The 24,349-nt window shown below is 32.7% G+C and overlaps 1 protein-coding gene across 4 annotated transcripts in view; it reads right to left on the bottom strand.

The window, feature by feature from the left end:
* The window catches only part of HECTD1 (HECT domain E3 ubiquitin protein ligase 1), an 86,214-nt gene that overhangs the window by 23,477 nt on the left and 38,388 nt on the right, over positions 1–24,349 (bottom strand). For 2 of the 4 annotated variants that reach the window (XM_033109678.1, XM_033109677.1), the window contains exons 12-26: positions 24,130–24,300; positions 20,479–20,701; positions 19,693–19,956; positions 19,515–19,591; positions 15,406–15,540; positions 14,669–14,815; positions 13,116–13,210; positions 11,830–11,935; positions 9,969–10,103; positions 9,270–9,409; positions 8,675–8,998; positions 7,520–7,686; positions 7,251–7,427; positions 3,354–4,190; positions 2,427–2,648 (exon numbers count right to left, since the gene is read on the bottom strand). In XM_033109678.1, coding sequence (XP_032965569.1) covers positions 2,427–2,648; positions 3,354–4,190; positions 7,251–7,427; positions 7,520–7,686; positions 8,675–8,998; positions 9,270–9,409; positions 9,969–10,103; positions 11,830–11,935; positions 13,116–13,210; positions 14,669–14,815; positions 15,406–15,540; positions 19,515–19,591; positions 19,693–19,956; positions 20,479–20,701; positions 24,130–24,300 — 3,220 coding nt within the window. The remainder of the gene's footprint in view (positions 1–2,426; positions 2,649–3,353; positions 4,191–7,250; positions 7,428–7,519; positions 7,687–8,674; positions 8,999–9,269; positions 9,410–9,968; positions 10,104–11,829; positions 11,936–13,115; positions 13,211–14,668; positions 14,816–15,405; positions 15,541–19,514; positions 19,592–19,692; positions 19,957–20,478; positions 20,702–24,129; positions 24,301–24,349) is intronic. The other 2 variants (XM_033109679.1, XM_033109681.1) reach the window with 2 other exon arrangements.

Raw genomic sequence — 24,349 nt, forward strand, 5'->3', positions numbered from 1 at the left:
ATGTAACTGTGAAAATTTGCAAATACAGAAATTATTTTATACGACAGATATCACTTTGATCCTTCATAACAGCCCTGCTAGAGTCCATAAATTTTAGGAATGTAGAAAAGTAAATTTTAATTATCTAACAATTTTTAAAAGGCAACCAGTAGCCCTAACTCTTTAATATTATCTCCCATTAGCATACCCACAACCTTCTTACCCTTCACATGATCAAAAACTAAGGCTTGATGTTAACATATTAACAAATGAGTAGGGAGGGGCAGAGGGCCTCCAGGAGAAAACCTGAAGTGCAAAATAGCTTATTCAATAAATTGACAATACTATGGCATAATAATCATCATCATTTTGCTACCTACACATTTAAAAGATAAAGTAGAAACATAGAAATGTAATGATTTGCCTAAAACCATAGACCATCAATCTAATTCTTAGTTGAGAAAAGACGCCACAGCCTCAGAAAAAGAAAACATTAAAATGAGATATTCTTAAAATATATCTTCATATAAATTTTCTTGTATTTGAAATTAACAAAAGTAATTTTTTAAAAAAGAATGGTAATTTGATCAAGGATTTGTGGTAAAGCGTGTGCCAAAACAATAATGAGAGTGCAACCTTTTGGAAGGCAATTCAGCAATTACTCCTTTAGGTAATTACCCTAAAGGAAACATACAAAAATACAATTTAAGGATGTTCATTCATAACAATGTTTAAGGTAATGAAAAGTTGTAACTTAAATATGCAAAATGGGGAATTTATTAAACAATGATCATATAATCAAACAATGTAATATTTGGCAGCCATTTCAAGTAGTAGAAACCCATAGAACAATATGAATATATTTTCACAATATACTGACTGAAAAGAACTCTCTAGAAAGGATATAATCCCTTTTTGTTTAAAAAAGAGAGAACATATACCTCAAACGGTATATATCAAATAACAGTGTCTCGAGAAGACAGGGACTAGATTTTTCATTTTCATCTATATTTACTTTCTAAAATGTTTTACTTTTCTAATAACATAAGATAATTAGAAACACTTTAATTGAATCAAATAGTTTTATCACTGACTACAGCATGGAAGCCGTGATGATGTAAGGATAGAACTTTCTAATTAATTAATTTGAAAAATTCAAATGTTATCTAATTAAGGAATTATTTCCAAAAGACCTTGATAATAGTTGTGATATTATGATTTATAATAAGAAATATATATTTGGTCTTTGTCTCTGTTCCAGGCACTGAATTCCTGAAACTCTTGTTAATTCCCTAAGGGATAAGAATAAAGGTGTCTTTTGTTACTCATAACCAGAGTTGTTTTACTGAGGAGACTTTTGGAAAGCCCCTAGGTAATCTAAGGATGGGGGCTGGTTGTCAGTGGAATCAACCATAAGTAGGTTAGAACTTTCATCCCACACAACCCCTTTCCCCCACCTCTGGGGAGGAGAGAGGGGTGGGGGATCGAGTTCAATCACCAATGGCTAATAATTTAATCAACTGTGCCTAAATCATGAAACAAGTTCCCAAAAAAACCCAAAGGATGAGGTTCAGAGAATGTCCAGGATGGGGGACAGAACACAACCATGGGCTGGGAAGATACCAAACTCCAAGGGGAGAGAAGTACCTGTGCTTGGGACCTTTCCAGACTTCACCCTATGGATCTCTTCTATCTGATTGTTCTTGAGTTATACCCTTTTTATAATAAACCAGTAATCTACTAAATAAAATATTTTGCTGAGTCCTATGAGCCACTCTAGCAAATGAATCGAACCTAAGAAGGAGATCGTGTAAACCTCCAATTTATAGCCAGTGACAGATGACAACCTGGACTTGCAATAGCTTCTGAAGGACGGGGAAAGGGGGGCAAGGGTTACACTTGTGGAACTGAGCTTTTAACTTGTGGGATCTGACACTATCTCCAGCTAGTGTCAGAACTGAGTTAAACTGTAGGACACCCAGCTGTGTGTCCGAGAATGGCTTGGGGTGGGAAAATTTAATACACATTTGGTAGTCACAGGTGTCAGAAGTGAGATATTCTGTGAGTACTGAGAGTAAACACAGGAGTGTTTTTCCTCTTATATTAGTGTATGAGGAATATCACTTTACAAAGTTTATTAATCTATTACACTTCTATTCCCTGTTAAAGGTGTCAAATATCTTTGTTATATGGTTCCTCTAATTAAACTTCATTAGTGACAAAAGGAAAAAAAGGATGACACACCAAAGTTCCTAGATGTGTTTTTGTAATCCAGTAACTTCTTAATAGTCCCTCATATCACTGTAACTTTCTTCATCTTATATGAAGATGCCATATTTGTTCAGGAGAGAATAATTCTTTTCTAACCAAAAGTTAAAAACAATTCAGCAGAAAAACAATAAAAGCATCACTAGAAAAATATCTAAATATTTTACACTGTAACTTACCATATAAGGAATATTCTGCTTCCTGACCTGTGTCACTCTCACTGGACGTTGATGTGAGGCTGGTGGTTAAAGTATTACTTAACGATTGGCCAACTGATAAGACTGTTGTTGCCGTAGCTACATTGCTGCTGCTGGTAACACTGGATGTTGACATAGTCACTGTTGATGTAGTACCAGGTGTGGTCAAATTAGGGAAACTCTGAGCACCCATAAGAGGAGAAGCTAAAGATAAAGATGAAGCGGATCAGTACAAATAGGTAGGACTGCAAAAACCGTAGAAGAACTAGGTTATATATTTAGAAAAAAGAATGAGGTCATAAAACACTAAATTATTAAAAGGCTAAAAAGCAACAACTTTGGGAACCCAACTGAAATCCAACTAAAAAAATCTTGTTTTTATAGCACTATTATTTTTCAAAAAAAAAAATTAAGCCTAGCTTTTTAAAAACGTGAAATAGACAATGGAATAATTCCCAATGATATCTTCCAAGGGAACAACTTTGACCCATTAGTAGCTTAAATTAGAATTAAGTAACTTTCAGCAGCTAATAACAATTTAGAACCTAAGTAAAAGTTACGCCAGTGAGATGCTGATTTCAATCAACTATGGTTATATTTAACAGTCACTTCCTCAGCAACTGGCTTAATGATTTATCATAGAGGAGTGAAAAAACATAAGCGTATTATTGTTTTATCCTTTCAGAATTAGAGGTTCTTTGGCACACCTGATCTGAATTCTTAAAATATCATGATTATCGTATAAACTTTAACTTCATATTTCTGAAGTGCTTAATTTGACGTAGTTGTATCTAACATGGTAAATGATCTAGTTAAAGACTGAAGCCAGAACCCACTGAACAAGAAACCCTCCTATGCATCCCTCAGAGCGGCAAAGGCATTGGGTTCCATAAGGAAAAGCTCACTTACTTGCTGTGCTCATCACATTCCTCCCCAAAGTATTAGTGTTGTTATCACTGCTGCTTCGGCTTAGATTCATGTTGTTCGTGGCATTAGTCCGTGCTATGTTTGCCACTCTCCTTACAAAACTCTCCAAGCTAGATGTTTCTCTTGAGGACAGGTTAGGAACACTTGCACTAGAGCTCATAGGTGCCCCAGCAGCCAATAAAGAACTCACTGACAGTCTGTTACTTGCTGAAGAGCTAAGGGGTCGTTGCGAAGCTGCCTCTTTATTAGTTAACTCAGATACTGAACTAACATCAGGAGAACTAACACTAACAATTCCCATGGATATTGCACTAGACTCGCCAGGAGTGCGAACAGAACTATCAGGGCCTAACTTTCTTTCAGCATTTTCACTTCCCGTTTCCGCAGTTAAGGTACTGGTGCTTGCACTGGAAGACGACCCTACTTCTGTTTGTGGGACGTTTTCAGCAGATGAAAGAACAACAATTGGTTCATGGACATCAGCTCCTGAAACTATACTGTGTTCCATTACAATTTCTGATCTCCGTTCCGTTTTGGTCGAACCCAAGCTGATGTCGCTGCTACTGGCCACGCTACACACAGAACTGCTGCTTCCTTTTCTACTTGAGGAGCCTGCAGCAGCAGACGTCTTGTCTGGACAGTTGTTTTTCACCAAGCTGCTCCATGATTGCGTTGTGCCTGAAACAGTGGATGAAACAGGTTTGGGTGATGCCACTGTATCAGGGTCGTACCCTGGTGCAAGCTTGAGGTCAAATTTTCCTTCTGCGCCCATACGGTAAGAGTTTGAGCCACCAGCATCCCAGGTGACATCAATCCAGCCTGGAAAGGGACAGGAGTTTGTGAGACCCAGCAGAAAGCAGATAGGAGCGTGTCAGACAGTAGCTCCACAATATGGGATCAGCTTTTCATCAGTGTTGTACTTCTCTGAATTTCTATAGTCATTAAGGTCTGCCAACTAAAATTAAATTCTTCCTTTCATTTCTATTATTTCTGAACTGTTCACTATGGTGATATTTAAAAACAATGTAAGGGTCATGTTTATGAATATTGGGATATCTTTTAAGGGGAACAGCTGTTAAAAAATTGTAAGAAAAAACTGATACAAATGGTAAAATACTGCAACTTCAGCAAGTATAGATGAAATGTAAGTAAAAGGTTTTTTAGTTGCTAAATATGATTATGTGCGCGAATGTTCTTTATAGAAAAAAGTGCTGGCTTACCATTAATTTCTGAGCTTGGGCTAAATCCTATAATTGACAGACACAAATTCATAGATCACTGTAGAAATTTTAGGTCACTAGCTCAAATAATACTAAGTTAGCATTTCGGTTGTGTTCTCAAAGTTCAGTGGTTACTTGGTTCTCTTATGATTAAGTTTAATAAATTTGAATAAGCACAGAAAATTCTAAAAACAAAAATTTAAAAGTATGCTAAATTCTTTTACTAGAACCTACATGCCAAAGCTAATAACGTGTAAATAACTAATGAGCAAAATGATATTCAATCTATATTTACTTATACTTGGAAAATAATACTTATTTCTTTTAAAGCAATTAGCTTCCAAAAGCAATAAAATAAAGTGCATATTAGAAAGGAAATTAATAGAAATTTGACAATCTTATTTTAGTGTTATAAACTAACTACTTCAGGGAAAAACACGACATAAAAATATTTATTTTTAAGTATAACAAATCTTTATAAAGTTTAAAAGTATGTTACCCACACACACACTCCCATGCAAGCACACATACACATATACACACACGCCAAGTTCATGTATGTTTAGGATGAGGCTCAGAGTGGTATAAGTAATATTGAATTACCTGTGGGGATTTTCTGCATATGAGTTCTTTGAGAGGAAAACTGCCCCAAATCTACATAATCTAGTTTATATGAGATTTCAATTGCCTCAATTTATTCTTTAGGCTGAAATAACCTCTGAAGAACCAACATTTAACTATCTCTTCTGCAACATGGAAAAGTGTGAGAAAAGGAAAGGAAAGGTTCAAAAACATATCCCAATGCCAAATAAAAATAACATTTGCATTGTATTAATTGGTCCAAAAATACACTGATAATTTATTTCATAGCACTTATCAAAATTTGTAATTTTATGTTTATCTATTTCACCAAAAAGGCAGGGGAGCGTACTTTGTTGTTGACCACTATATATCTGAAGTCTAACAAAATACCTTTACATAGCAGATGTTCATATTTGTGGAATAAATAAAAATTACTGTCTATGCATTGGTTGGATATTCCTACCAACACACAGTCTTTAGGAAAAAAAGAGATTTAATTGATATAATATGGAAAAATAATTTCAAAATGTAAACCTTCATAAGGCTTGAGAACATAATTAAATTGATATCTATCTAATGGGAACTAAGAAAGGGTACATACATACTACCCATAAGGAAAAAACTCGGAAGTCCTCCTATGCTCCAAAAATAGATAAAAAGATAGTTAGTAATAACTAACCATTATTATAAATGGTTGGCTTAAGTATTTGAAAGCTAAGAACCCTCTCTGACATGAAGGTTATAGGTATGACTTAGCAGCAATGTCCATCTTCATGAGCCAAAACTCTGAATCTCGACATTTGTCACATCAGCAAAAATAAGCCTTTCTGACAGTAAGATCCCAATTTTCCTATACAGTCGCTTTAGTTGATTCCAACCTGAGAAAAATGAACTGCATTTACATATCCCTAATCAGATCACACAGTTAAAAGCCGAAACAAATAATTTAGGAGAAATAGAATAGAATCTTAACTATCATTAAGATTCTTAAAAAACAGGAACATTTGAAATTGCTGAGTTGACTAGTACTACTGTTATATCAACTATTACTGGTTTTTATAAATTTTGGCAGTTAGATACATGCTCACTCACTGTAAACCTGCTAGGTGACAATGATTTGCAATTAGGGTATAATTATAGAAAAATGCATTTGGTAGTAAGGTAATTCATGGAACAGAATCTTAAAAGCAATAAAATCAGTTTATATAAGTAAATTAATACCTTTACTACACAGAACATAAATATATTAAGATATTAAATGTTATTCTCCTAAGCACTTTCATTATAGCTCTTTAAATATTATATTTGGTGTAAATTGAGAATAAGAACATTTTCCTCTTTTTTTTTGTTCTTAATGCTAGTTGAAACTCTTAAGAAAACACTACTGGTTAGGCAAATTATTCACTAATAAATCAGCCTTTTAAGTTATAAGAAAAAAATTAGTCATAATACTGCTTCTGGGAGTTAATAGCAATTTATTAAGGGGGCACAGACTTCCCTAAAATCTATAGCAACAAAGGTTAAAAATGAACTTAAACAACAATAACCATTATAAAACACAAAAGTTTAAAATCCCAAAGAAAAAAGCTAGTAGTCTGACAAACACTGTGAAATAGTTTAAAATCTAATAAATGAAGAGTGTATCTGTGATTCTTGTTCTATGCTTTACTGAAAAACAGTAGAAATGTTAGTGCTTTTTCTTCTATGTGACATAGAATAAAAAATTATTGCCTGAGTCCTGTGAAGTTAACAAGATAATACATAAGAAATTAAGATGAAAAGCAATGGACACTTATGAATAATAAACACAAAAAAGCAGAAAATGTGCCTTGAGAGTAATTCAACTCATGTTAGTTTACTAATCACTTCAAAATATTAGCAATAAGTTTTTAATCAAAACCTAGGAATTTAAATTTTTCCCTTATGTCTAAATAAATGATTTTTCCATTTTTAAAGTTCTTCTACATAGTGTTGAGACATTTATACAGTTTATAAATTATCCCAAAATAACAAAAAGAAATATATTTTGTCATTTAAGTATTGATTTCTATACTACAAATGCTAAGCACCTACTCACCATTATGGAGTTCTCCTGTGACTGTGCCCTCTCCCTGTGGGCTGCCATCCTGATCTCGCCATTTCCAATCAAGGCCTCTGATGACACGAGCCCCGGGAACCATGTATTTCAGAACCTGGGAGCGTACTAGACGTCTCTGTCTTCTAAGATTAGCTTCCGCTTCCTTAGCTGCTTTTCCTGTACAGTAAAAATTAGAAATAGAAGCAAAATCACCCTTGATAAATGTAATTGTTTTAGTAAGTTAGAAAACCCTGCTATCATGTCTTTACCTAGCTGATCTTCACATACTCCATTCACAGTGCCATAAAGTTCAAATCCAGACAGTGAGAGGTAGTGAGTTTGTCCACTGGCATTCTTTCCCATCTGTTTAATTCTCACATGTCGCCACCCTTGTTTCTCATCCTTTGGTGGATCAAGAGGCCACGTTGCTGTTGACCTGCAAATGTGTTAAGGACAAAATTGTGTAATGTTTTAAAACAGGTGAAAAAAATGTTTAAAGTGGGGCAGATTTTTTACATAACAGAAACTATAGGGAAAATAAACCAACTTTCATATTCAGTCTACAGTTTGTTATACAAGAATCAAAAAAATCAAAGCAAGAAAAACAGTTAAGAAAATAAGTTACATATGAAATGTTTAAATGTATACTATTAATGACATTAAATTATTTATGATTAATAAAATTCAAAGAAAAGGCAAGAAATTTTATGAATAACAAACATGCTTTTATAATGAAAAAGATTTTGGAAAATTAATGCAAAGTTAAGTGACATTTAAATACTAACTTTAAAGCTTGAAAATATTACCCATTAAACCTAATATTAAGAAGCTCCTTTCATACTACACCAAATGCAGAAAGTAATTTAACTCCATACTCTATCTACCTCTCAAAAGGTGCCACAATGTACAATTAAAACTTACTAGAACTAAAATTTTTAGAAATATAATACTGACCTTCTGTCTTTAAAAAAATTATATATAATCAATATATAAAATTTAGGAAAAGAGATCCATGAAAGTAACAGAAATTTAAGTCAGCCATAATTCAATAACCAGCAATAAATCATTCTTAATTTGTTGAACATTCACATGTATTATGTGAACACAGGAGAGTTTAGTAAAAAGCTAATTTCATTTTTTTGGTTTTTATTAGTGTGCTATGTACACATACACACACACCGCTATATATCAATTTCTTTTTAAATAAATATGCTCAGCTTTCTAATAATGTTTAAAGCTTTTGACAAAATTTTGGTGAAGCCAGCATTTCAAGTTTTAATACCTAAATTGTATTATCAAGTGATGTTTTTACAAAGAAAATCTTGCATCAGTATCTGACGAAGAGAGCCCTAAGGGTATACAACTGTAAAAATAAACAAAGCTCTTTACTGAGTTTTCCAATTCACAAAGACACCTCCACTAACCCTGGTTCATTGAGACTGCAGTCATCAACATGGGTATACAAAGAAGTCCAGTTCTGTCCATCTTTGGATACCTGGAAAACCCAATTTCTTAGTGCAGACCTTCCATAACCACGAGCATGACGAAGTGTATATGCTGATGGTACCACCCAGAGACCAAGATCTATGGCAAACCACGCATTCTTATCATCATTGCTATGACAATTTAAAGCTGAATTATCACGACTTAATATGTCTTCTAAGCGGCCATAAGGTAGATTTCTTCCTTCTGATGATGTTACTACTACAAGTCCATAAGCAGCTGGATTTACCCATTCATATGCAGTTCTACACAAAAATAAAGAAAATATTAGCAGTTAACACGATTAAAATACCTGCATTTATTAGTATTAGCTTTTTTCCATGTAAAACTATTCAAATTTTTAAAATTCTACAATTACCAATTTAGATATTTTCTTCATAAAATTAATTTCGGTAGTCTTAAATTTAACCTACAAGATAACATTCCTTCAACTACAGGATACTGAAATTTAACTCTACTACCTCGAATTCTTTTTCCAGGTGAAATCTTTAATGCTACATTACATAAATCACTTACTTGGCATTTGTCCCAATCCAGTAAATGATTCCATTTTCATCAAAATCATGCTGGTGCCGAAATATAAAATTTTGGCCTTCTCTTAATTTTCGAACAAAAACAAATGAAGATCGGTCAAAATCATACCACTGCTTTGCTACCTAAACCAAAGAAAAAGAAAAGACACCTTAATAATGCTATTTTAAAATATATTGCCTACTTTTTTACTGTCCCTTTAATATGAGTTGTTTTAGTATAACAAATACTCTTTAAAGAATATTTGCGAAAAAAACAAAACAGAATAGAAATTTCCACAACCAATGTATCCCACTACTAATATCAGAGTATTTATTCAGTCTATTATTTCAACAGATAAGACTAAAATGAGATCTTGATCATACAAAACATTTTTCTCTTATCAGTCTTTATATATTTTAATACCTACATAATAGTATTAAAACTAATGGAAATAATTACCAATTTGATATTCCTTTATTGATTAGCATTAAGGGTTTGTTCACTATTTTAGTATCATAAATAACTATAATAAACCATTTATAGTGTATAAAAATTATTTTCTTAGAACAGATTCCTGAAAATGGAATTACCAGGTCAAACTGTATTGACATAACTATGGATACATACTTCCCAAGTAACTGTTCTAAGGAGCTAAACCACAGCAGAGAATGCTTATTTCGCCGTGCCCTTCCAAGCGCTCACCATTTTTAAGAGATACTGTTCCAAAGATTCAACTGTAGCTAAGGGTTCCATCTTCAACATCCTGCCAGTCCTGTCTATCAATGCAGTTTCCCCAGGTGCACGTTCCAAACGAAACCTTAATCTTCTTGTAAGTATCTATACAGAAATGATCAAAATGCTTCAGAAAATACCTTGCATTTTTCTTAGAATTGTAAAAATGAGACATGTTACATGAACCCAGTAATTTAGATTTATAAAGATAATCATAAATGAAGGATCAATGTCTGTTTTCTATTAAACGATTTCTTAAATTAAAAGAAGGTCCACTGAATAAATGATAATTGGCTTTCGAGAAAGCAAGTTAACTACTTAATAATTTCTAAACAACTTCAAACATGCATGGTGTAAATAAAATTATTATAAAACACTTTAACAGAAGTATTACGCCTCTAATTTATAACTTGTTAATTTTCCAGGTAAGTAATGAAAAATACCTAATTAGCTTGTTCCTTTAAAGCTAGAATATATGAAATAATCTATGGCTAATAAACTTTTAAAAATACAACATAGATCCCAATCCATTTTAGTAAGCAACAAGTACGAGACTAGCTTCATTTCTGTACCAATCTTAACTAATTCCTATAGACATATAATTAAATATTTATATGTGCATTTGCATCGCATTTCAGACTGCAAAATTACCAGAGAGCACATTCCTAGACATCCTTTTATCACGCAGTCTCCTGAAATGAGAAGTACCAACTTCTTCTATTAAAAGAAGTTGGTACTCCTAAGACTGTGTAAGCAAAGGAATTTCCAGTCTGAGACATTATTTCACTGACTTATCAAGGATGAAACCTTAAAAAGGATGGACCAAAAAATCCCCTGACTCTTGGATATTATTCTGTCTGAAATTAAAGAAAGCAGACCTCTACCTCTTGCTTAATAATATATAGGATGTGTCAGGTGCACTAACTGCACTGCAACTCCCTAGACAAACTCTCTTGTTTGGGAGTCTAATGGCTTTGGTAACACTACTGGGTTCTTGGGAGTATGGCAAGTTTTCTACCTTGAGTAGGCAATGTTTGGGCAAATACAGATTCTTAGTCACTTAGTAAACGCTACATTTAAAATAAATTATTCCATGCAGTGGAATGCAGGACAGGTTGCACAAAGGCAAGATTCAAGGCCGAAGGATCTGCTGGGAAACATTAAAGTAACCCACAGAAGATGTGATGAAGATATTGAAGATATTAATAGTACGAATTTTTGTTTGGTGTGTTCATATCTGGATCACAGCTGCTAACAAAAGAATAACTGAATGAATGAATGAGAATGTCAATCGAATAACATTTAGGAAGAAACAGGCTTTTATAAACCCATATGATAATGAGAGATATTTGAAAAGATCAATAGGAATAGCTAGGGAAGGTCATCTGGCTCTAACCAATAACAAACATACAAAAGCAAGGAAAAAAAAGTGTTTAAAATATCTTCACATTTTCTCATATGTTGACACACAGAGAGACAAAGGGACTTAACTCATAATTCTAGAACAATGGGACCGTTTTTTTGTGTTTTTCCACTGGTAATGTCTTTTTTCACTTATACTTACCAAATATGATTACTTACAATACATATTCTATTGAAAATCCAGTGATTGATTAAACAAAACAGAACTGAAATGCCAATACATTCAAGAGTCATTAAAAAAGAACAATCAAATGGCATTAGGGTTAAAGTCTTTTAATAATTAAGCAGAATCATTATTTAATACAATATGACAGCGAAGTTTTTTGTTTTTTTTCCTTTTTTAAAGAAAAGTATAAGACTACGCCTAAATGTATTCAGCAATAATAGCAACTGTATTTTTCATGGTTACCTGGAGGTTGTATGTGGATCCTGGTGTATCATACAAATGGAGAGGTAGACGTTCAATAGATTCCAGTACAGCTATTAACTTCCGAATTAATGCAACTGCTGGTCGACTGTGAAGAAAAAAATTGTTAACAGTTTTTATGTAATTTCATGCCAAAGTTCATATAGAAACTGCAATAACCAACTTCATATAGAGCCCTACTTTCCTTATAAGTGCAAAGAAAAGTTTAATTATCACATTACATCTGAGTAAGCAAAGATACTCTCGATACAATTTCCTTCACTTAAGAACAAATTATTGCATTTTTCTTATAAAAACTTGTATCTATTGTATTCTTAGTAGATGTGTAATTTACTGTTTAAAGTTTAAACATTTTATTATGTAATATTTGACATATATAAATGAACATATAAAGCAGCAAAGTCTTGAAAATGATAGTATTTGTTGGGAATGAAACATTGGTGTAATGTTTCTGGAAAATAACTTGACAATTTGTATCAAGAAGTTAAAAATCATGCATAACTTTTAACTCAGTGATACCAGTTAAAGGAATTTATGTAAAATGATGTTTTTATTGAGGTATTTATTAGCATTAAAATAATTTGCAAAGAGCTAAAAATTTTAATACAGTAATATTTAAATCATCACATCCATAATACTCACTATTTTAAAATGCCATTTACAATAAAACTGAATTTCAATTATTTTAAAAATTCAACCACATTCAAAAGCAAATAAAATAGTAAAATGAACCTTCATCAACCCAACTTTCATCAACTTATGACCCAGCTTCAACTGTTATCTACTAATAACCAATTGATTTCTATCTACATCCATACCCATTTCTCTCCAATATATTTTGAAGAAAATGCAAGAGAACATATCATTTTATCCAGAAATATTTTGGGTATGTATTTCTACAGAAGAATTCTTAAAATCCCAAAATCATATCATTATCACACCTAAATAGGAATAAACAAGTATTATTTATCATCATCAAATATTTAATCTGTGTTCAAATTTCCAGTTGTATCTTAAAAGGGCATCTAATTTAAACTAAGTGGTCAGCTGCATTCATAGCAGACATGTAATTTTTCTTTTATTCCACTAGATGAAAATATGCTTTAAAAATCTTTCTTCTTATTATGCATTTATAACATAAGCTACTTTTTTATTGAATATAAAGTTCCTATTTTCTGTATAAGCACTATATTAGATTCTATTTTAAAGTAAGTACCCCGATTTGCAAACAGTGCAAATATCAAATTAAAAGAAATGTGGGCATTTACCTTTCATCATCTTCATTTTCACTAAAGGCTGTTTTAAAAACATTTATTCTCTCTACCAGTTGACTACAATCTTGTTTCATATCTAAATCCATGCTCTAAAGAAAACAAAAAGTACAAAAAAAAGTCTTAAGGCTGTTACTAAAGTTATCAAAAATACATGCTGCAGAGATGACTATTAATATTTACAAAACAATCAATACAACCTAACTGAAGTCATTATTTTCTTTCCATTAAAATTCTTTTATTGTATGACTAGTAGACCATAACTAACACATTTTTCTTCCTTCTTCAATGTTATAAGGAAGTAGCAATGACATTGTTAAATCAATTTGTCCCAAAGTGCAGCACGCAAGGTGATTTCAGATTATTTATGAATGAGTATTTTAACAGTACTATTTACTTTAATTAATTAGAAAAAATAACTGCTTTATAAAAACAATGATTTAATAGCTATTACTAAGTGATATGTAATATACCAATATAATTTTATTTATGTTAAAATTACAATGGGAATAAATGCAAATGGTAAAATTAATACAGAAAACATGAGACTGAAGTTAAAGTGAATCTTTAGAGTGCATCACCACATACAATGATTAAGATCAAGAAATTAAAATGGCCAATTGAAATAACGAGAAAACTTTCACTTTTTTATACTTTTGCTAGAATTTGTTTCAATAAGTATGTTTCATTAAAATAAAGGAAAATTTTATCACAATAAAGAGATATTAAAGGTAGAAGAAACTAAAGAGAAACATAAGGTTCTTAGTAAATACTTGTCAAATATTCACATAAACTTCCTAAACTGTCACTGCTCATAAATTAATTTTGTGCAAATAATTTAGGTATTTAAGAAGGTATTTAAGTATTTTAAGAAGGTATTTAGGTATTTAAGAAGGTATTTAAGAAGGTCTATTGACGAACTCCATTTTTTATAAGGAAATCAGAGTAGTGAATAATGTTAAATCTTAGGCTAAAGAAAGTGTTTTGTTGAACAAAATCGTGAACAAATTATAATCAGGTAACTCAAAAATCTAAATAAGTAGGGGCAGCCAGATGGCTCAGTAGGTTAGAGCACGAGCTCTGAACAACAGGGTTGCCGGTTGGATGGCAGCGTGGGCCAGTGAGCTGCGCCCTCCACAACTAGATTGAAGACAACGAGCTGCAGCTGAGCAGCTGGAGGGAAGACAGGATGGCTCAGTTGGTTCCTGCAACTAAAGATTGAAAATGGCTACTGGACTTGGAGCTGAGCTGCTCCACAACAAGATTAAAGGACAATGACTTGGAGCTGATGGGCCCTGGAGAAACACAGTGTTCCCCAATATTCCTCAACAAAATTAAATTTAAAAAAATCTAAATAAGTAAACTCAATTATTTAATTCAATTGGCTCAAATTAGTAATACAACTTAAAGGCTGGAAAAATTATAAACATTAATGTTTATTACTCAACTTTCAATATTTCTTGACAAAGTAAATAACACTCCACCAAAAGTGTAGTTACAAATAATTTTTAAAACTACATACTTTGTTCTGTACGACTTCATAAACTTACATTGTTTAAAACAGTAAGAAGTGCTTGGACCAACCCACTACTACACATTTCATATGGTGAAATTGTGTTTTCATCCTTCAAAAGTACAATGAGATTTTCTAAAGCTGTCTTCATTAAATCTCTCCAAGTGTTTTCACTCTCAATACACTAGAAGAAAGAAATTTAATAAAGACAATCAAAAAAACAAACAGGTCTTAACACACTTAATTTATCAAAACATCAATTACCATGAAAATAGATTATTAAACAAGATTAAGAAATTCAAATTATTAACGCAAATTATCTCTAGACGGGTCAGCAAGCATTTTTTAGAAAGGGCCCATACAGGCCATGTGGTCTCTCTCATACCTACTCGACTCTGCTGTTGTAGCCACCAAAGCAGTCACAGATGATATGTAAATAAATAAACATGGCTGTGAGCAATAAAACTACTTATAGACACTGACACCACATTTTCATATAATTTTCATGTATCATGAAATATTCTTACTTTTGTTTTCAACCATTTAAAAATGTAAAAACTGGTTATATAATTCTCATCTAGCAAAATAAAACAAAAATAAAAATATAAAAACCATTCTACCTCACAAAGCCATATAAAAATAGGTGGCAGGCCAAATTTAGCTCATGGGTAATAATTTGCTGACCCCTAAATCAATATCCAGAATGTAAAGGGTAAAGGATTAAAAAACTAAACCAAGATCACTGCATGTTATAAAATCTAGAGGCTAACATACTTGTCTATTTGTATGAAGTTCCCAAGATGACTCCAGCTGAGTTGCTATGTTTCTGAGTGTTACCACTACTCCACGAGGCATGCTTTCAACAGCTTTAAAGTGGTCATCATACAAATCTCGAGCCATAGTTCGTACCTATCAAAATTAAAATAGCAAATGAGAATTTTCACTACAATTCATAACTTTAGTGAATCTTTCCTTTTACATATATATATATGTATATACATATATATATATATGCAACTTTAAGAATTAAAGTGTTTGTGCCATTATCAACCTCCAAAAAATGGTACCAATACCACTTCTTTCCATATATGTCAAAGGGTTCTAATAGTTGAAAAAGTGTTCTAAGTAGATTTTAGCAGTGGCAAATAAAAAACTCAAAATTTTAATTTTTGGTTATTTAAACTTTGTATTCATATACCAAAAATGAGCTTATTTCATTTAAACTAAATTTAGAGAACTGTAAAATACTAACTTTGTTTTTTTAAATTTTATATAAAAGTAACCTGTTGATGGTGAACCATTTAGAAAATATAAATAAGCAAAAAAAAAAAGAAAGAAAGAAAGAAAGAAAATTAAGTCACCTGCAATTTCATCAACCAAAGCTGAACCTTTGAACATTCTGGGGTATACTTTAAGTTTTACGTCTTTTTTTCTATTTATATTATTCACACAAAGTATTACTTATATCACGCTCAGATATCTACATATTTCATCATTAGAAGGAACGACTGTATTGCTGGCTTGGACACTAATTACTTCTCATTTAAATTAAATTAATACTATTTGAGAGAACAACCCATACATGTCCAAGCCTTGGGTCTGATGAAATTTAGTACATAACACTGTTTCAAAATAAATGCTTAAAATATATATGATTAAATAATGTAAATTTAGGCTTTATACAATTTCATTTAACTCACAAACCAACCTAATAGAACCCCCATGTAATAGAAAAATATTTGCTCCCTAAATGAATTAGTAGTACCTTTCCATTCTATTGTGGTATGCCTTTCAGAATTAAAAGATAAATAAGTTCTGGATATTAGATAACACTGAAAAACTATCCCTTTATAAAATACTATTAATAAATAAAACCTGAGAGTGAAACTGTTAAATTATTTTTACCTAAAATTAATGTATTTTGATACGTGTTGTTTTCATACACAAAAGAATAGCCACGTGCTCATTGAGTTACTACTAATTTCAAGAAACTGAATCAATGATTATATTTTTTTAAGAAAATGAAAATATAGGACAGACTGAGATGATATTCTCCTTTATTTACTTTTCTTTTGTATTGTGAAATTTTGGTTCCCTGTGAGTTAGTCTAGATTCATTGGTTAATACCACGTTAGGTATTCCAAGAAACTCCCGAGATAGTGGAGTAGTAGCTTTATAAAGAATTACAGTAGATCCTCATTATTCCCTATTTGCGAATTCACTCACTAAAATTTATCTGTAATACCCAAAACAATACTTGTAGCACTTTTAGTCATTTCTGGGCATGCCCAGTGAGTGCAGTGAAAACTTAGTGCTGAGGTCAATCAAGGTGATCCTCCACCTTCTTGTATTAGCTCTGACACCATAAACAAGTTTCCTTTTCACACTCTATTTTGTGCCACATTTTTCATAGTTTTGTGCTTTTTGTTGATTTCACTTTTTTAAATGGCCCTCAAACACAGTCCTGAATTGCAGTCCAGTGTTCCAAAGTGCAAGAAGGCACATGTGCCTTATGGAGAAAATACATGTGTTAAATAAGCTTCATTCAGCCATGATAGTGCTGTTCGTCACAAGTTCAATGTTAATGAATCAACAATACCTGTTACATACAGTGTCTTTAAATAAACACACATAAAACAAGGTTTTGTATGGATCAGATAACAATAACGTGACCAGAGCCTCACAGAAACCTAACCCTTTATTTCTCCTAGGAGCAATGATTCAGTACTCATGTCAACTTTATAGAACATCACTACTGTGAGTAATAAAAATTAACTGTATATAGTTCAAATTCCTTTTAGAACCTAATGGCTATCTTCAATTGAGATTATGTCTTCCTTAAAATGCCCTTAAGATATCCTGAGTTTGAAGAAATCTCTGGCCTCACACTCTTTTTTAAAAAAACATAGAAGCAATCGTGAAATAATATATACGATCATATGCCACTTAACTACAGGAATACATTCTGAGACAGGTGTTGTTAGGTAATTCCATCGTTATGCAAACATCATAAAGTGCACTTAGACACACCTAGATGGTACAGCCTACTACATACCTAGGCTATCTAATATAGCCTATTGCTCCTAGGCTACAAACCTATACAGGGTGTTACCACAGAAAACAACACAAGACCAAATCAAGCACAAGAGAAAGTGATGCAATCAAGAGAAACATGAGATATATGGTAAACATGAGGTATATGAAGCTGTTGCCAGCATAACATGGCTTACTGTTTTATAGCAAATCTTTTTTTATGTAAGTAAAAAGAGAATGTCTAAAATAATGATAAAAAGTATAGTAAATAGCATAAACCAGTAACACAGTCATTTATTATCATTATAAAGTATGTACTGTACATAATTGTGTGCACTATACTTTTATACAACTGGCAACGCAGTGTCACCACAAACACATGAATAATGTGTTGTCTTAGGACACTGGGCAATATGTAGGAATTTTCAGCTCCATTATAATCTTAATGGGACCACCATGGATATGCGATCTGTTGTTGACCAAAATGTTGTTACACTGAGCACAACTGTATAGCAATAGAAGTAACAGATACAGAAAGACAGAGAGAGAAAGAGAGGTAGAAAGAGAGAGAACATGCACAAGCAAGTAGGCTATGTTTTTCCAAGGTGTAGCATCTGGAAATATCTCTGGGATGGCCCCGCACATGAACATCTTGACATATTTTTTTTTTTAAAAATCCATTACAACCATTTCTATGGCCAAAGCCATCAAAACACAACTACCCACCCAATCCCAACCACCAAAAAACATTCTTCACACACTGTATGAAAGAACTACTTTATATCATTGCTATAGGTAAATTAAAAATAATCCATCATCAGAAAATTTCGAATCTACTAATTTTATTTTCTTTTAAAAATGGGGGAAATAATTCCAGAACAACTGATATAATAAAGATGGAAATGTACTGGCCATATTTTTTTAAATAATACTTAATGGATAGAATTTAAAAATTAGTATTATGATTTTGAAAGTGGGGTTAAAAACACATTTGTTCCTGTATCTTTTCGAAATACTGATTTCCTCTAAGATGGCTATAAAACCAAGCCATCAGAATAATCTGAATCTACAACCAGACATTCAAGTTTCTTTATCACAAAGTGTTAAATCAGGATTATTAAAAAAATGATGAATTTTCAATCCCACTGGATCACTAAAAATATTGCTATCAATAATAAAGAATGAGTTTAAAGGTTTTGTGACAGTAAGTCAAATTATTTTAAAATAATTTAAATTTTATTGTCTGCATTTCCATTTTGTTCCTGTTTTAATGTTGCTATTTAGTATATGTATAGTTGGCCCTTGAACGACACAATTTTGAACTGTATGGATCCATTATACGCAGATTTTTTTTCAATAAATGTGCAGTCGACCCTCAGTAACCCCAAGTTCCTCATCCACAATCCAGCCAACCACAGATCAAACACAGTATTTTCAATCCATGATTGGGAATCTGCAGATGCCAAGGGCCAACTGTATGCATTGTTCTACGACATTATAAAGGGACTTGAGCATCCTGGGTCCTGAAACCAATCACCCATGGATACCAAGGGACAACTGAGTTTTGAGGAATCAAAAGTTATAAGTGGATTTTCTACTGTACAAGGAGTCGGTGCCCAACCTGTGTTGTTCAAGGGTCTACTGTATAAAAATTATAAGTAAATGTATACATATTATGGAAAAGAAAGCAATGAGCATAGAAAAAGGTAAACTAAAACTATGTTAAATTAGGGTAGCTTACGTTATATGGCTCAATTATTAAATGTTTAGAATCTACTGTTGAAACCTTACCATGTCAGTGTAAAAGACCAAAAAAAAACCCAAAAACCCAGCAAAACCCACAAATATACCTTTTGCTTTGTTTTTTCTAACTTAGATTTCAGTTTTCTGCCTCTTTTGCCAGTCCAGCCAGTCACAAACTCTGAACCTTAAAAAAAGACAAGGACATTTCACAAGACATTTTTTTTTACTGCAATTTAACATACTCGTTTGTTTTTATCTGCTAAATTTACATACCTACATACTTACCCAGAGAAGTTTCTGCAGTAAATGAATGTTTGGTTCCTCTATTAGATTCAAATACAAAACCAGGTAAATCTTCTTTCAATATTGTTGCTTGCTGACCATCTGAGTTATGAATAGCAATTTCTCCTTCTTTCAAACACGTTAGTGACCAATTCCCTACAGTGAGCTTCGTGGGTCCTGGTGCTGAGAGTATAGGTTGACTTGAAGTAGATGGCTTTACTTGGCCTCGAGCTCTTTGTAACTTCTCTAAGAATTCACTTCTGCTCTCTACAAAGACGAAATGATTGTTTTTAAAACCTCACTCCTTTCAAATATTCCTTTTTTCTTTTTAAAGAAACCGACCTATTGGAATATCAACCTTATTAAAAAAATAAATCAATCAATAGGGTTTTGCTCTTTGGTATACTATCACCAGTTTGATATATTTAGGTTCAGGCATAAAAGCAATCCTACAGCCAAATTTTTTAAAGTATAAGGCTTCTCAGAAAAGTTATAACTTGAGACAGCATCAAACAAGTACAATTCATCATTACATGACAAAAGGCAGCTTTACCTAAAAGACTGGAGAGATTAAAAGCAGATACAGTGCTATTCCTTGTCTCACACAATAAAAAGGCATTTATGAAATGCTTTCATGATTAATTTTTCTGTTGAAATTAAAGAAACCGGCCATATGACCATCAAGGATGAGCTATTTCTATGACAATGGCATTAAAAATATGAACAAAAAATCAAATTATCAAAATTACAGACACTAGTGAAACATTTTAGTAAAAAGCAAAATATTACCTGAACTATCCGATCCACCTTCAGGACTACCACTTGAATACATGGTGGCAAGTTTTCCATCCAAGATAAATCTGAACCATCCATTACTGCCATTAGATAATTCCAAGGCTGCTGCATCACTCCATATATATAAGCAGTCCCTTCCCCTAATGATTGACCAGTCTCTCCAATGATATGGTTTACCTTGCTGCAATTCTTTAGCATCTTCCTGTGGTTCATCTTCCTAAATGTGTAATATTACTCAATGAAATATGGGAAATAATTTCTATTCCAAATATTCATAAGTATTTTTAAAACATGAACATGAATAAAATTTAGAAATAAAACTTCCTGAACATAATATTCAGTTGCCTGCAGCTTAATATGTATTCTGATTCAACTAATTACCTATAACTAAGTCTTACAAACAAGTTCTAAAAATGTTAAGAAATTCTGTAAATAATGACCTAAGTTGTAACATTTTCAGGTATGGTGGTAAAGAAGACCAATGGATTAGGTCTACACACAACTAGCTAATTATCTAGATCCTTGGTAAATTCACCAGTTCTCTGGATCTAATTGATTATTTGTAAAAAATGAACGTTTAGACTGGGTCAATGGTATCCAAACCTAGCAGTGCAACAGAATCACCAGAGAAGTTTTTTAAGAATAAATTATAAGGCCCACCCTTAGTCAAGTCAAATAAATCTACTGGATCATTCCTATGATCATAAAAATCTTTTAATGAGAGCATGTTTAAAAAACTGTAACTATTGCTTGCATAGCCTGGTATCCTAAAAATTTTTTATTTTGTTTACATTTAAATAACACTGAGAATATTCATCATAAATATACATGAACTTGGCATATATGTGCGTGCTTGTATGTATGGGTAAAGTACTTTTCAACAATATAAAGATCTTATATTTAAAAAAAATATTTTATGCGTTTTTTTTTTCCCTGAAGTAGCTTATAACACTAAAATAAGGTTCTAAAATATAGACAATAATTTTCTGTAACTTAAGTACCTGTGCTCCAGGCCACAGTAGATTAACAAGGACCAAAACTTGCACTTCCATTGTAGACAAGAAAAACTAGACAATATGTTAAAATGTTTTCAAAGACTAAACAACACAGGACTGTGATTCCCCCAGAAAATGAAAACAAGGTAAGTAAGCCCCTTAGGCTCAGTCACAATTTTCTGGCGAAGATCTTAAGAGGAGGAAACTCAGGATCCAGCAGTATGAGTTAAAGAAATGGAGATCTGTGTTTGAAGAGGCTAAGGCAAAACACAGGAGGCTGAGTTCAGGGGCAGGGAGTCCAGCAAAAAAGACCTCTAGAAATCTGCAAACTGGTCACCATGAGTCTCTACTGAGTAGTAGACCACTTGTGCATAGGGTGGTACTCCCTAAGGTTGAAAAAGTGAGAGCTGAACAATTCCCAGAGATCACACAAGGTGGTCAGATATTTGCATTCCAAATAGCCAGAGCTGAAAAATCCTTGCACAAACAGCTAAAATTTGACAAAAACTATAAGCCCACAGACAAAAACTATAAACCCACAGATCAAAGAAAACAAAACAATCCTGGGCAGGGATGGACACCCAAATCTACACGACACACACACCAAACACAGCAAAGCTATTAAAGTCAAATTGCTAAAAACCAGTAATGGCTTTTTTAAAAAGCCAAAAGATAAAAAGATATGTAACATACAAGGGAACTAAAATGAGAATTAGAGCAAACTTTTCAGTAGGGACTACGCACATCAGGGGACAATGGAACATCTCTTAACGTTCTGGAAAATAATCATCCAGGAGTCCTTGTAGGCACTGAAAATATCCATTGAAAATGAAGGCCAAACAAAAATATTTACAAACAAAATCTGAGAGAACTTTCTGGCCTGCACTTTTATTTTCTAAACAATGTATTTTGAAGAGCAAAAGTTTAATTTTGACGAAGTGCAATTTATTGATTTTGTTTTTATAACCTTTTGATGTCCTCTTTAAGAAATCTCTGTCACGCTCAAGATTACTAAGATTTTCTTCATTTTCCTCTAGAAATTTTACAACTGTAGCCCATATATTTCACTCTATGATTTACTTTGTTAATTTTTGTATATGGTAAGGGTCAAGATTTCAATTTTTTGCATGTGCTATCCACTTGTTCAAGCATCATTTTTTGAAAAGATTATCCTTTCCAGAATGAACTGCCTTAGCACTTTGGCTGAAAAATCAACTGACCATATATATGTGGGTCATTAATCTATCTTTACACCAATACCACACTTTCTTGATCACTACAGCATTATAATAAGACTTGAAATTGGCTGATGTATGTCCTTCAACTTTGTCACTTTTCAAGGTTGCTTTGGCTATTCTAGGTCCCTTGAATTTCCACATAAATGTTAGAATCTGCTTGGTAATTTCTACAAAAAGACTGCTAAGATGTGTAACCTATTTCTTGAATGCAAGAATCCCAAGGGGATGTACCCAGCTATCACCTCTTTTGTTTGTTTTTTGCTAAATCCCACAGTAATTTAGAAAACATACAAACATACACATACACATACACACACACACACACACTCCCTCACTCCCTCTGGCTTCTACAATTACAATACATACTCCACCATTATCTCAAAAACATCACTACTCTGTCACTAATATATAGTAAGCATTCACTGAATGTTAGGACTAAATCATTGCTGGCAATCAGTAGAGACAGATAAGGTATATTTTAAATTTCTAATCTAAAGCAAGAATTATCAATGAATACGGAAAAGGTTTAATGAGCAACAGCATATTTACATAGTCTCAAATTATCTCACCACGAATTACTTATTAATTACAAGAGGAAAAAGAGTGACTTTACAATAGAGAAACCTGGCAGAGACAAACATAACCAAGTGATCTAAATTAACATCATCAGCAAAACAGTGAACAAAACACCATGGGCCTCTGAGAAGGCCCACTGTGAACCGAGGATGGAACATCACCTCTACAGTTGTCCTGATAAAAACACATAACCTGAATCTAATCATGAAGAAACGTGGCACAAAGTGAGGGACATTGCCCAAACTAAGGCTCAGTCCTTTTCAAAAATGCCAAGACTATGAAAGAAAAAGCAAAGCTGAGAAATTGTTGCAGGTTCTCATACCACCTGATAACTAAATGTGGTATGTTCTCCTGGACTGGATTCTGGAGCAGAAAAAAAAATGCTGTTAAGGACAATGACAAGTTTGAATATTGTCTCTGGACTAGATAGTTTTATATAAATTATTTCCTGATTTTGATTACTATACTACCAGTATATAAGAGAATGTCCTGGTTTTTTGGTGAAGTTTTTAGGTATAAAAAGGGTCAATATGTATCCAGCTTCTGTCAAATATTTTTAAATGTATACACACACACACAAAAGACATGTGCAAATGATAAAGCAAATGGGGCAAAATATCAATAATTAGTGAATCTGGATAGAGGATATTCTGATATTCTTTATGTGCAACTTTTCTGTAAATTTTAAATATCAGTATTTTTTAACTGACCAAATTTTTAAAAACATAGTACTACTTCATATTGCCATTATTTTGTCAAATCCTATTGTAAACAGGAACTAGATTTCCTTGAAAGAAATCTTATTCCTGATGCCACTGCAATTAATAATCACTCACTTTTTCTGGTTTTGATTCCTCTTCATTCTCATCATCTGAGGAAGGACCTGCCAAGGTTGACACTTTGCTAATTACACCAAGTCTTGCTAGTTGATCCAAAAAAATATCACCACCTTTATCTACTAAATCCCTTATGATCTGCAAAGCCAGCAAATGGCCATCATCATCATCCTGGGGAAAATAAAAAAAAGGAAATTAAGGAAAAATAAAAACAAATTTA

The sequence above is a fragment of the Rhinolophus ferrumequinum genome, chromosome 6 (assembly GCF_004115265.2).
Source record: "Rhinolophus ferrumequinum isolate MPI-CBG mRhiFer1 chromosome 6, mRhiFer1_v1.p, whole genome shotgun sequence".
Taxonomy (NCBI): Eukaryota; Metazoa; Chordata; class Mammalia; order Chiroptera; family Rhinolophidae; genus Rhinolophus; species Rhinolophus ferrumequinum.